This window comes from Oncorhynchus gorbuscha, linkage group LG02 (genome assembly GCF_021184085.1).
Source record: "Oncorhynchus gorbuscha isolate QuinsamMale2020 ecotype Even-year linkage group LG02, OgorEven_v1.0, whole genome shotgun sequence".
Lineage (NCBI taxonomy): Eukaryota > Metazoa > Chordata > Actinopteri > Salmoniformes > Salmonidae > Oncorhynchus > Oncorhynchus gorbuscha.
In genome coordinates, this window is record NC_060174.1 from 48,328,812 (window position 1) to 48,341,389 (window position 12,578).

Consider the following 12,578-nt stretch of genomic DNA (forward strand, 5'->3'; position numbering starts at 1 on the left):
CTGTATCCGTCCACTAATACAGGCAAGGCCTGTCCGCTCATTAGGCAGGATTATGCGGCCACCTACGGCGGCAGATTGAAGGTGTCAATTTCTGAGCTAAACTGATCAAGACGCACCTTCAACAACACATACAAACCTCACTTAATTCTGCCCAAAAACAATGACAATTTCTCTCAACCTGTGGCATATGGTCTTTTTAAGTGAGTGCTGATGCCGCCGTGTAATAAATACACAGTGGCCACTTTGTCAAAGGCAGGGGCGCAAGAAATGTTGCTTGTCCATTCCCAGCGTGCGTCTCCATGGTGCTGTTGGACAACTGCATCACTGCCACTCTCCAACGTTCCGCCAACAACAACAAATAATCTGACATAAATCATAGCCGATATCAAATATGGTAGAAAGAGTATGTGGCCTTTTCTGTGGCCTACAGGCTGGAGATAAAAATGTACGACAATGTAATGAGACAGGCTATTTGATCTGATAAATCTGCATGATGTGTCTAACATAAATGGTGCCCAATAAAAAAAATTACATTGACAAATTGACAAAAAAACAGATGCTAAAAACAGGACAGGTCAAAGTAAAATGGACAATATGGAATGGATAATCAGGCTACTCACAACTGTTGTCCAGGAGCTTTACGCAGTGGGCTAAATTGTCATGAAAAGTGGTTTCAAGTTTACATCGTTCAATTTTTGACGAGCTTGATCATTACATTTGAGTCACTTAGCAGACTCTCTTATCCAGAGAAACGTACAGTAGCAATCGGGGTTACGTGGGCAAATCAAGGGCAAATCAACAGATCTTTCACCTAGTCGGCTTTGGGATTCCAACCAGCGACCTTTCTTTTACTAGCCAAACACTCTTAACCACTAGGATACCTGCCACAAAAAAAGAAAATACTTACAGTGCACTCAGAAAGTATTCAGACCCTTTGACTTCTTTTTCCACATTTTGTTATGTTACAGCCTTATTCTAAAATGGATTAAATTGTTGTTGTTTTTCCCCTCATCAATCTACACACAATACCCCATAATAACAAGGCAAAAAGAGATGAGTTTTTTGCAAAAATGTGATGGAGTGCTGAATCAGATGACCTGGCGTCCACAATCACCCGATCTCAACCCAATTGAGATGGTTTGGGATGAGTTGGACCGCAGAGTGAAGGAAAAGCAGCCAACAAGTGCACAGCATATGTGGGAACTCCTTCAAGATAGCTGGAAAAGCATTCCAGGTGAAGCTGGTTAAGAGAATGCCAAGAGTGTACAAAGCTGTCAATGCAAAGGGTGGCTACTTTGTAGATTTGTTTAACACTATTTTAGTTACTACATGTTTCCATATGTGTTAGTTGAGGTCTTCACTATTATTCTACAATGTAGAAAATAGTACAAAAAAAAAAAAAAACTTGAATGAGTAGGTGTCCAAACTTTTCATTGGTAGTGTATATTTTAATTAATCAAAAAATTTTCCCCCCAGCTTTTTCAGGGGGTGCTGCAGCACCCTCGGCACCCCTATTTCCCGCAGCTATGCATTGAAGGAGCGTTAAATGTTGCATGGAATGAGTCAAAAGATCGATGGACATGCAGTAGATGTTGAGAAAACAATAAGTTAAACAGTAACATCAAGCTCTTACAGTATATACACATTTGCATGCACGACTGGTTTTATCTGCATCTATAGCTAGGTTTCCATCCAATTGGGGACAGATTTTAAAATACCAATATATTCAATATTCAAACATTCTTAAAAACAATATGTACATTTTCCCACCACAGACATTTCCATCAAATTAGCTAGTGGCCAATAAATGGCCGTGCCAAATGACGGAGTGGCAAGTAAAACATTTCCATCGCATTTGCAACTCTACCTATGGTTTTGTCACAAAAATGTTTGTGTAACATTGCGAACGTCCCATTCTGGCAAGTGCATGGGCGCTCTAGCCAACAGCTCGCACTCGCAGATAGTGTGTGTATAGCCTACTACATGATAAGATTATTATGGACAAAAGAGCGAGATATTATTTTAATTTGTCAAACGGCAGACAAGCCTCAATTATCATGTCAACAGAATTAAGACCCCTGATAGGTATTGGACATGAACATCAAGCTCATCACCGTGCACTTTCACCACCCAGTGAAGTTCATAACATTCATCGGTCTCCAATCCAAAATGAAATCTAGAATCGGCTTCCTATTTCACAACAAAGCATCCTTCACTCATGCTGCCAAACATACCTTGTAAAACTGACTATCCTACCGATCCTTGACTTTGGCGATGTCATTTACAAAATAGCCCCTCCCAACACTCTACTCAGCAAATTGGATGCAGTCTATCACAGTGCCATCCGTTTTGTCCCAAAGCCCCATATACTACCCACCACTGAGACCTGTATGCTCTCGTTGGCTGACCCTCGCTTCATATTCGTCGCCAAACCCTCTGGCTCCAGGTCATCTATAAGTCTGCTAGGTAAAGCCCCACCTTATCTCAGCCCACCATAGCAGCACCCACCCGTAGCACGCGCTCCAGCAGGTATATTTCACTGGTTACCCCCAAAGCCTATTACTCCTTTGGCCGCCTTTCCTTTCAGTTCTCTGCTGCCAATGATTGGAATGAATTGCAAAAATCACTGAAGCTGGAGACTCATACCTCCCTCACTAACTTTAAGCATCAGCTCACAGATCATTGCACCTGTACATAGCCCATCTGTAAATAGCCCCATCCAACTACCTCATCCCCATATAGTTTTTTTGCTCCTTTGCACCCCAGTATCTCTACTTGCACATCTATCACTCCAGTGTTTAATTGCTAAATTGTAATTACTTCGCCACTATGGCCTATTTATTGCCTACCTCCCTCTACTTACCTCATTTGCACACACTGTATATTGATTTTTCTATTGCGTTATTGACTGTACATTTGTTTTTCCATGTGTAACTCTTGTTATTTGTGTCGATATGAAAAGTTTAGACAAATTTGCTGTTTCCATCAGGCCTGTCATTACATTTTTTATCCAACATGTACTTTACTCACATAAAAAGGTTGGATGACAACCTGGTTTGCCAAAAAGCAAACAGAGCTTGTAAAAACATGGTGTTTTAGACTCTCTCGCTCTCCATATCTCTACCATATCTGCTGTCTCAACCTCTGAATGCCAGTGGTGGAAAAAGTATTCAAACATCATACTTGAGTAAAAGTAAAAGGTACCTTAATATAAAATGACTCAAGTAAAAGTCACCCATTAAAATAATAATTGAGTAAAAGTCTAAAATTATTGGTTTTAAATATACTTAAGTATCAAAAGTAAAACTATGAATAATTTCAAATTCCTTATAGTAAGCAAAGCAGACAGATAGCCTTGGGCACACTCCGACACTGACATAATTTACAAATGAAGTATGTATTTAGTGAGACCGCCAGCTCGGACGCAGTAGGGATGAGCAGGGATCTCCTCTTGCGTAAATTGGATCATTTTTCTGTCAAAATGTAATGAGTACTTTTGGGTGTCAGGGAAAATATATGGAGAAAAAAGTATTATTTTCTTTAGGAATGTAGTGAAGTAAAAGTTGTCAAAAATATAAATAGTATAGTAGAGATACCCCCCAAAAACCTAAGTACTTAACACCACTGCTGAATGCTTGGCCATGACAAGCCAACTGACATTTACTCCTGAGGTACTGAACTGTTGCAACCTCTCTACAACCACTGTGATTATTATTTGACCCAGCTGGTCATCTATGAACATTTGAACATACTGAAGACCAATCTGGCCTTAATGGCTGTGTACTCTTATAATCTCCACCTGGCACAGCCAGAAGAGGACTGGGCACCCGTTTGAGCCTGGTTCCTCTAGGTTTCTTCCTAGGTTCCTGCCAGCGTGCTTCTACATTTGCATTGCTTGCGGTTTGGCGTTTTAGGCTGGGTTTCTGTATAGCACTTTGTGACATCTGATATAAAAAGGGCTTTATAAATACATTTGATTGATTGTATGGTTCAGTATTACCTTTTGTCCTTTCATATTTGTTTTTAAACATGTTTAAACAATTACCAAATCATGAATCTACAGCTGGTCACATGAAGGTATGCAAGGCACCAATCATGATCACTGTCAATAACCAGGTTCCCATCCAAACTTTTTATGCAAAGTACATTTCAGATAACAAAAATGTTACGACAGGTCTTATGGAAACAGACAATTTTCCAGTGAACTTTCCAAATGTTGACAAAACTAAATACGCTAGACAAGGTGGGATTTGTGTTGGTACAATGAATTATGGGAGAGATATCAATGGAAACACTTTTATGCGCAAATATTGATATAATAACCATCACATCGAAGTAAACTTGGAGTCAAACGATGACATGTTGTGGTCCTCCCACTACGACTCGTAGGGAAAGCATGCAGTTTATTAGGCTACAGATTAAATAAATTATAATGAACTTCACAGGGTGGTTGGTGAAAGTGCAAGGTGATGAGCTTGATGCTCCTTTCCAATAAATATTGAAGGTCTCATTCTGGTGACATGATCATCGATGCTTGGCTGCTGTTTGACATATATCAAATAATCTTGCTCTTTTGTCCTAATAATCTCATCATGTAAACTATACATGCACTCTAGCCAACAGCAATGCCAATACCAGAGTGGGCACACTCACTATATAATCCAACACTTTCTTTGTGAAAACAATCTGTAGAGTTGAAAATGCACTGGAAACCCAACTAACTTGTTTTAAAAAATATATGTATTCAGTACATGGGAATTTAACCGCAAAAGCTATTTTTAGTTGCACGGCCTTTTATCTGTCAATCTGATGGGAACACATGTCTGGTGGGAAAATGCGAATATTCTAAAATCTGCATAAAACAATATGCGCATGAAACTCGCCAATTGGATGGAAACCTAGGTAGCGATGTGTGATTTACAGTATACATAGCAGTTTACAGTGGAAATAAATATCCAACAAGGAGGGCCTCTACACAAAAAGTCCTCTTATGTTCTCACCTTTACCATCATGGACCACTTTGGAAATGTGTATTAAGGAATACTTTTTAGTGTTATCTTCTGGGAATAAATTCTACATCTTGTTGTACATGTTTTTAAGCAATTCAATTCATGAGTAGCCAGTTACCAAATAGTTTCCAGATGCTATCACAGAACTCCTTATTTAATGCAAGTAAAAGAAAACATGCAATTTTGTATTATGCTTTTTTTTTACCCGTGTTTGTTGTACCAATCCAGAAACAGACACACCCATCATCAAATAAGTAACATGTGAATGCAACAGAGCTTATTGTATAAGTATTTTGATATCAATTAATACTGGCATTGTACAATACTGTCATTATTACATTATCTTTAGCCATACAATGGAAAGCATGGATAACCTACAGTGTAATCCTATTTTAATTAACAGTTCAGTGTTAAGGCCTAGGTGTCATTACTTTCTCCTTCTTGCACAATCTCCTGAAGGATCTTTTGGTAGAAAGGGGAATAAACCAACTTGTTGAAGTGGACCAGACGGCCAAACTTCACGGCAATCTCTTCCAGCTCTTTGCTGACTGGAGCTAGGCCCCCTGGCAGGGTTGGAGCACTCCTGTGACTGGACTCCAGGAAGGCAAGCAGGTAAGTCTGGATGCGGGAGCCTGAGTAAGGAAAGAATGTTCATGCTCAGAGGGTTAAAGTGACACAGTAGAGCAACAAACTAGGTATGCTATCATCAAAAGTAGATCATGTCATTGGCATGACCACACATGTAAACATTTACATTTACGTCATTTAGCAGACGCTCTTATCCAGAGCGACTTACAAATTGACGATGATCAAAGAATAGACAGAAGATACAGACCCAAACTATATTTTGCACAGAACTTCATTCAGGGGAATGGGATTGGCAAAATACGTTCAACTATGGTTAGATTACCTATAAGCCTGCGGATGGCGTTGTCTGGGAGAGTAACAGCCGAGATTTGGCCTTTCAGAATGCTCTGCCGGTTGGTGGAGAATGGGGAGAAGCCATGCTCAGACAGACATCCACTTAGCTCCACACACATCCTCTCTCCAATGGTAGCCAAGGCTTCATCTGCACTGAAAGACCTTCAGACCAAAGTTAAGAGTTGGGCGAGTTCATAAAATGAATGAGAGCTCTGGGTATTACGTTATTTCAACTAGTCTACCTGGTTAAAAAAAGGTTAAATATATACATGTATGTCTTTTTAAATATATGACAAACAAGAGTAGTCACTATGACTAATGTCGTAGACAATGGTTATGAGTATATTCAAGTGTGTATATGATCATTCCAACGGTGTGTTTAAATGTGTACTTACGGCATGTGCATCTCTGTGAGCAGAACCCCGATGGTCCTCTTCAGTCTGTCCATAAGGCCTGGCAGGCCTGAGATGGCCTCTCCCGTGGTGTTGTACACTATGAGCAGCACAGACGCCACCAGAACCAGCTGCTCCAAGTCCTGCTGCATTTCCTGGAAACGCACCTGGTCCATGAGAAGAGTCTGAGAACATATAAAAAAAAGTGATGATTTGATTTGGAATTTTAAGACCCTTTAGGTATAAAAATATATATATATAGATTTGAATATTGAATTTGGCCTTTACTACTATAGCCCATAGTAACGCATTGAAGAAAAACATTCATAAATGGCAACAAAAAAAGACAGTCAAAAAAGAAATAATAAGGAATAAGGTTTTGAAGTGTCTGTCCTTTATCTAGGAGATATAAGAAAGCTCAGGAAATATTGTTGGGTTTTTTGACATACAGTACTTAACCCCTTATTATTGTTGGCACAAAACAACCTCCATACTTCCATTCATTTGTATGGGTTACCTTCAGACGAGTCCCGTGGGGTCACATTAGTTTGTAGCCCAAACGGTTTGGACGTTACAGACAGAAGTTGGCTCATAAGCGTTACAATTCAGATGCTACAGATGTTTTCGTGAGATGATCTGGATTGTTTCATGGTCTGAATACCGCTGTAACTCAGCCACCTTCCACCGCAGATGCGGAAGGCCAACATTGGCGAATGCGGTGGATCGAGACGCAGCCAAAAGAACTGATATCTCTACCTTAAACTGATGGATTTTAATGGGATATTTTATAATGATTGTTACTTACGACACACGCATCAATAGATTTAAGGATTATGAACCACTGTTTGGCCATTGTTGGGCCTGTGTAAGGTGTATGACAGACAAGCCTACCTCAGGGAAAGGATCAGAGGCGTGGTTCCATTTAAGCAGACACAGGTAAGCATGGTTGTGCACAGCGAGAGGAGTGGGTAAACCACCCACACCACCCGCTTGATCTTCATGAAGTACAGACTTAGCAGAGTCTTGAAGCCACTTCTCAGTAAAGTCTAAGGCGTCTGAAAAAGTCTGCATGTTACTCCACAAACAGTTACATCATCTACAGTAAGAGCCAGCACAGCATAGCTTAGGTAGGATTTTGTTCAACCAGTGATGACTGAAGCAACCAGTGATGTGATGCGAGACGCTAATGATGTCCTCCTTACTGGGTTGTTTTTCAACAAACTCCTGGAATTTCTTCCGTTCGTACTCAACGGATTGCTGCAGGAGGTGGGGTCGAATACTGCTGACTGCAAAATTGGCCATATCAAGTTTCATTTTATCCATCACTGGAAATACCGCCCTATGAGAGAGAGTATGGCAATTTTAAAGTAGTGACAGGGAGGAAGACATTCCAAGCACAAATCTTAGCAAAATAAGGCCGTATGTTAGAATGACAAAAAGAGGGAGACATCAATTGTGTCACGTTAACATATCATTCAAAACATAACCCCATTACAGCACTAAAAATAATTGACTGCTGATTTACTTTAATAGAGGCACAAGATCTGTGATTTCCCGAAGCTTCCTGATTTCCTCGTCCCGGCTCGGAGCGCAGAGTGAACCCATCATACCAATGACAAACTCAACCACCTTACTGATGTCCAGAGCTCCGTTCTCTGCCTGCTGCTGGATCAGAGAGAGGTCTAGCACCTCCTCAATTCGCCCCCTCAACCGACCATGACCCGGAAGCAGAAAGGACAGCAGAGTCTACAGTGGTAGAGAGAGTGACCGTTTAATGAAAATTGCTCTTCTGAATGATAAAACATAGATGCGGTAAAGAGGTCAATGGAATTTGACCAAAACAAGTTTCAAGTTGTAATGTCACATGCACAGGTACAGTGAAATGCCTTTCTTGCAAACTCAAAACCAAACAAAAACAATGTATCACTAGCAGAAAAAAAACACAAGAAATAAGAATAGGAAATATGGAAACATGTGGGGGAAAGATGCCGTGGGGGAAAGATCACGAATCTCATCATTGCCCTCCGGCAAAATTAGCCTACATTTAGGCTATTGTTTATACTGTATGTGAATTTCGCACTTGAGGTAAAAATCTGATGCTTGTATGGCCTTCAACCCCAAAACATATTCATGTCATTGTCACCAATGCAGTTACAGTTCAAAAACGACTTTGAATACCACCCTATGACCTCTCCACGCTAGCTATGCTACCAGCTCATACGAACTGGAGTTAGCATTTAGCAGTCACTTTTTCTAAACCTGAAAAGGGACTACTAAATGTTATGCAGCGAAGATATATCCAAATCGGACTTTAGCAACCACCCTTTGGTCCGGATACTGTACATTAATCGTGACGGACTTGACGAATATTTACTTTGTTCGATCAGAATTGTTGAATGTATGCCAATCAGGCGTCATTCTTCTATCCCCCACGGTCTGCGGTCCGTAGACCTCTTTACTGCATCTATGGCCTAGCAACAGCTGTCTTACCTCTTTGATCTCAGCAAGAAGTTTGATGGCGTGATTATATGATGGCGGGTTCTCACTCAGTTGTGCCTCTAGAACGTCCCAGAATGCTTTATGCATAATATCCTTCACCCTTTTTTCCAAACTGGGAGCATAGCAAGAATAATCATTTAAATGGCAATTCAAAATGCGAAAACAGCATATTTACAAAATTGTGGATGATAGCATCAGTACATCAGGTCTTATAGTTGTGCATGGCACAGAAATCAGAATACATAGTGACAGCCACTTCTATAAGACTACCCATTGAGCTCACCTTCCTTCTGCTGGCTCTGAGGGCTTCACCTGGAAGTCAGTATTCACTACGATCTCATGGGCCAGGGCCATGTTGGTCACACCTTTTGCCGTCTCCATGAGCTCCTCCGCTGACACAAATCTTGGTGGGCTGGCTGTGAAACAGGGGAGCAATGTCAACAGGTTATGTAGCTCTAAAAAGGGATGTGGACCAACTTATACTTAAATTACATCTTTTAGTTTTAGACTTTAAGCCTTCAAATAGTACACCTGATTTTGAACCATTAAGGAAGCTGGGTTGTAGCTAGACACATAAATTGTCAAAACCATATTTTTTGTCGTTTCAGGGAGATTTTTTTTATTTTAACCCTAAATCTAACCATTGTCCTAACCTTAACCCACATTTCCGAACCTGCTAAAAAAAGTAAATGATGTTTGAAACTGTATACCATCTAGTTCCCACCCTGTAGGTGCTACTCACATTGTGGGGTGTTCCCTCTGTGAGGACTAGGTGTGCCACTCCAGACTCTCTTACTATGGGACTGTTCAGAGGAGTCAGTTCTGTCCTCTCCACCCCCAGGTTTGTCGGAGTCCTTGGGCATGTTGCTCCTCTCACTTGAGTCCCGGGACTGAAAAATTTAAGTTGGGATAAATTAGGATAAGAAACATATTCAAATTCTTTCAGTTGTGTGATGGCTGACCACCCGCCTCTACGAATCAGAGTGGAAGACTCCTCTCTCGTCTCTAACATGTAGGCTCACTTTTTGTGTACAGTCCCATCACAAGTCAGACTGTAGAATAAACTTCCCTTGAACATACTTTACATGTTGTCCGCAGATTTTGTCCTTATGTAGGAGGTAATCTGAGCCAAAATAGCCACAGAGTAGTGTTGTTAACACTACCTTCAGTATGATGGCCTGTAAATCGGTTTGTATTTTCAATGCTGCCGCAATTCACACGCGATTTGCACAATATGTCAACAATAGAGTTTAACCAAAGCACAGACCAAAAGGTGTCCCACACAATCATCTGGCAAATTCTCACACAATCAGCTGATTGCAAGGGAAGAGCTTTGGTCGAGAACATTTGGTTACATTTGGCTATTGTTTACATACAGTGCACCACGTGAAATGCATCAGGAGATGGAAAACACAAGCAAGCAACATAACCTAACCACACCGCAAAAACTCGGGTAAACAACACTTTCCTGTGGTTACCCTATCTCCTACCTCCAAAAGGACCAACAGCACGGACAACCGATAAAGTACGTTTAAATATCACCGTATTCAACATTCTGGCTTGTAGAGACGTTTTTTTTTTTACAGCGACGTCTTTCAGATTGATAGCATGGAGTAAACATGGTAACAGGCTGATAAGACAACTTGACGCCAACACAAGCATTAAGACAACATAAGGCAGCCAGGACATCGCACCATCCTAATGATGTGATTGCAAACAAAAACAATCAGAGCTCTGTGGCGTCATAAGATCACTGGCGCATAACAAACGATGCACAGTTCTGTCAAGGCTAAACCAATAGTGTGATTTCAATGACATCACCGAGTCCTTACACCTCGACAGCAGAGACAGCCTCATTTACGTCATGAGCTAGCAAGCAAAAACACTATATTATTGTGAGCAACATACCGTATGCTGTGGTTAGCTAGCTTGCAGGGTAGATTTATTCGGTCCGACTTTTGCCAGTCCTGAAGTGAATGGACAGTCGAGTGATGGAGTAGTCGTCTCTCTGCTGGCTGACAACAAAACAATAGCGTGTGACAAAGCGATGCGTTACCTACTGGCTGACTTTCATCAGCTGGCTGCTAGGCTAACTATAGCTTCAATTCAACCAAGATAGTTTTTTTTACAGCACAATGTAAAAACTATCTTGGTTGAATCGAAGCCAGGCTAGATAATGTTACATGTAAAATAATTAGAATCAATTTTGTTACCTAATCAAAGTGTACTTTCTGGCATGGTGAATGAAGTTACATAGCTAGCTAAATGCGTTGTTGATCTCTGGTGAAAATGAAGAGAAGTCTTCCGGCAGTGGGTTAGGCCAAAGTGACGTCAAACTCGTCGTGAGGTCCCTGCTAAATACATTCTCAGATGGAAGATGGCTACAATGTTTATGACTGCAATGTGTCCCTCAACACAAAAACAGGGAAATTTAAAGTAAAATAAGACTGATGCAATCAGAGTTCTCCCACTCGAGTTAAATTCAAATACCATCCATCTCCATCAGCTTAAAAAACTTGGATTATTTAAATGCAATTCATAATGCATGTTTACAAAGTTTATCCTAGGCCTATACAAACATGTACAAAGTGTGATCTTTTGACAACATTGAAACTGGCTTTCCGACCTGAATATCACTGACGTCATGATTTGACCTTGTATTTTTTTTAGTTCCCAGTTGTTTTGAACGTGGAATTTCACCCCTACTCTTACGATAAGTACCATGGGATCTTTAGTGACCACAGAGAGTCAAGACAACCATTTAACGTCCCATCTGAAAGACAGCACCCTACACAGGGCAATGTCCCCAATCACTACCGTGTGGAATTTATATATATATATATATTTTTTTAACTTCCAGCAGGATCTGGTGTCCCATCCAGGGAGTGACTGACCAGGACCAATCTTGCTTAGCTTCAGAGGCAAGCCAGCAGTGGGCCGCAGGGTGGTATGCTGCTGAAACTCAGTATGCCATGGGCTCTCCAACCCTGTTCCTGCAGCTACCCAGTGCTTAATTTGGGAAACCAAGTGAAGTTTGTTTGGGAACATCGACGGTAACATGTTTTCGCAACTAAACATATTTCACTAAACAGTTGACAGCCCTTCTGCATGCTCTATAAAGGAATAAAGGGGAGAGAGGAGGAGATGGAAATGCATGGTGGTGAGAAATTCTGTGTAGCTAAAAGTAATGTGCCACCCAATTAATTATGAAAATATATGTTTTTAAATCCCCTGTCCATTTCGTTGTGTTTGGCTATGAAACATCATCCACAATGTTGAACTTCTTTCTTCAAATTGATCATCATAGCAACATGAGTTTTAAAAGCAGGATACTAATTTTGATAAGTGTTGGATGTGATTTTTGATCCCATTTGCATTGATGTCAGAGTGGTCAGAGGGACAATAGAGCTCTGAGTACCAGGCCATTAGCTCAGGTCATGAGTTGGGTACAACCAAAGCATGTCCAGAGTGCATATGAGGAGATTACGTGACTCAAGGTCATGTGGAATTTTACTGCGGTCATGACTAATGACTGCCGATGTGACGGTAAAACGGTCACCCCAACTGCCCTATGCACAACCGAAGAATTTTGTCACAAACTCTCAGAAATTGTCTCAGGGAAGCTCATCTGCGTGCTCATAGTCCTCACCAGGGTCTTGACCAGACTGCAGTTAGGCGTCATAACAGACTTCAGTGGGCAAATGCTCACCTTCGATGGCTACTGGCACCCTGGAAATGTGTGCTCTTCAAAGATGAA

The 12,578-nt window shown here is 41.0% G+C and overlaps 1 protein-coding gene across 2 annotated transcripts; it reads right to left on the reverse strand.

Moving 5' to 3' along the window:
• Positions 1 to 5,145: 5,145 nt before the first annotated feature.
• Positions 5,146 to 11,150, reverse strand: tcp11l1 (t-complex 11, testis-specific-like 1). Of its 2 annotated transcripts, none has more exons than XM_046311856.1 (11): positions 11,035 to 11,150; positions 10,730 to 10,836; positions 9,564 to 9,711; positions 9,105 to 9,237; positions 8,813 to 8,933; positions 7,848 to 8,068; positions 7,525 to 7,661; positions 7,214 to 7,377; positions 6,326 to 6,507; positions 5,920 to 6,092; positions 5,146 to 5,641 (listed from the first exon to the last, which is right to left on the reverse strand). In XM_046311856.1, exons 3-11 carry the CDS (start codon positions 9,682 to 9,684, stop codon positions 5,427 to 5,429), a joined length of 1,467 nt encoding a protein of 488 aa, XP_046167812.1. In that variant the 5' UTR covers positions 9,685 to 9,711; positions 10,730 to 10,836; positions 11,035 to 11,150; the 3' UTR covers positions 5,146 to 5,426. The 2 variants fall into 2 exon arrangements, with proteins under 2 accessions (XP_046167812.1, XP_046167820.1); XM_046311864.1 differs by having other exon boundaries at positions 10,730 to 10,832; positions 11,035 to 11,138.
• Positions 11,151 to 12,578: the final 1,428 nt, after the last annotated feature.

Excerpts from the sequence above, each read along its gene's own strand:
- tcp11l1 (XM_046311856.1), bottom strand. The coding sequence starts at position 9,684 with ATGCCCAAGGACTCCGACAAACCTGGGGGTGGAGAGGACAGAACTGAC. Across the intron at positions 9,238-9,563 it reads CAGAGGGAACACCCCACAAT|CCAGCCCACCAAGATTTGTG; the intron begins GTGAGTAGCACC and ends CCTGTTTCACAG. Across the intron at positions 5,642-5,919 it reads CGCCATCCGCAGGCTTATAG|GCTCCCGCATCCAGACTTAC; the intron begins GTAATCTAACCA and ends TTCCTTACTCAG.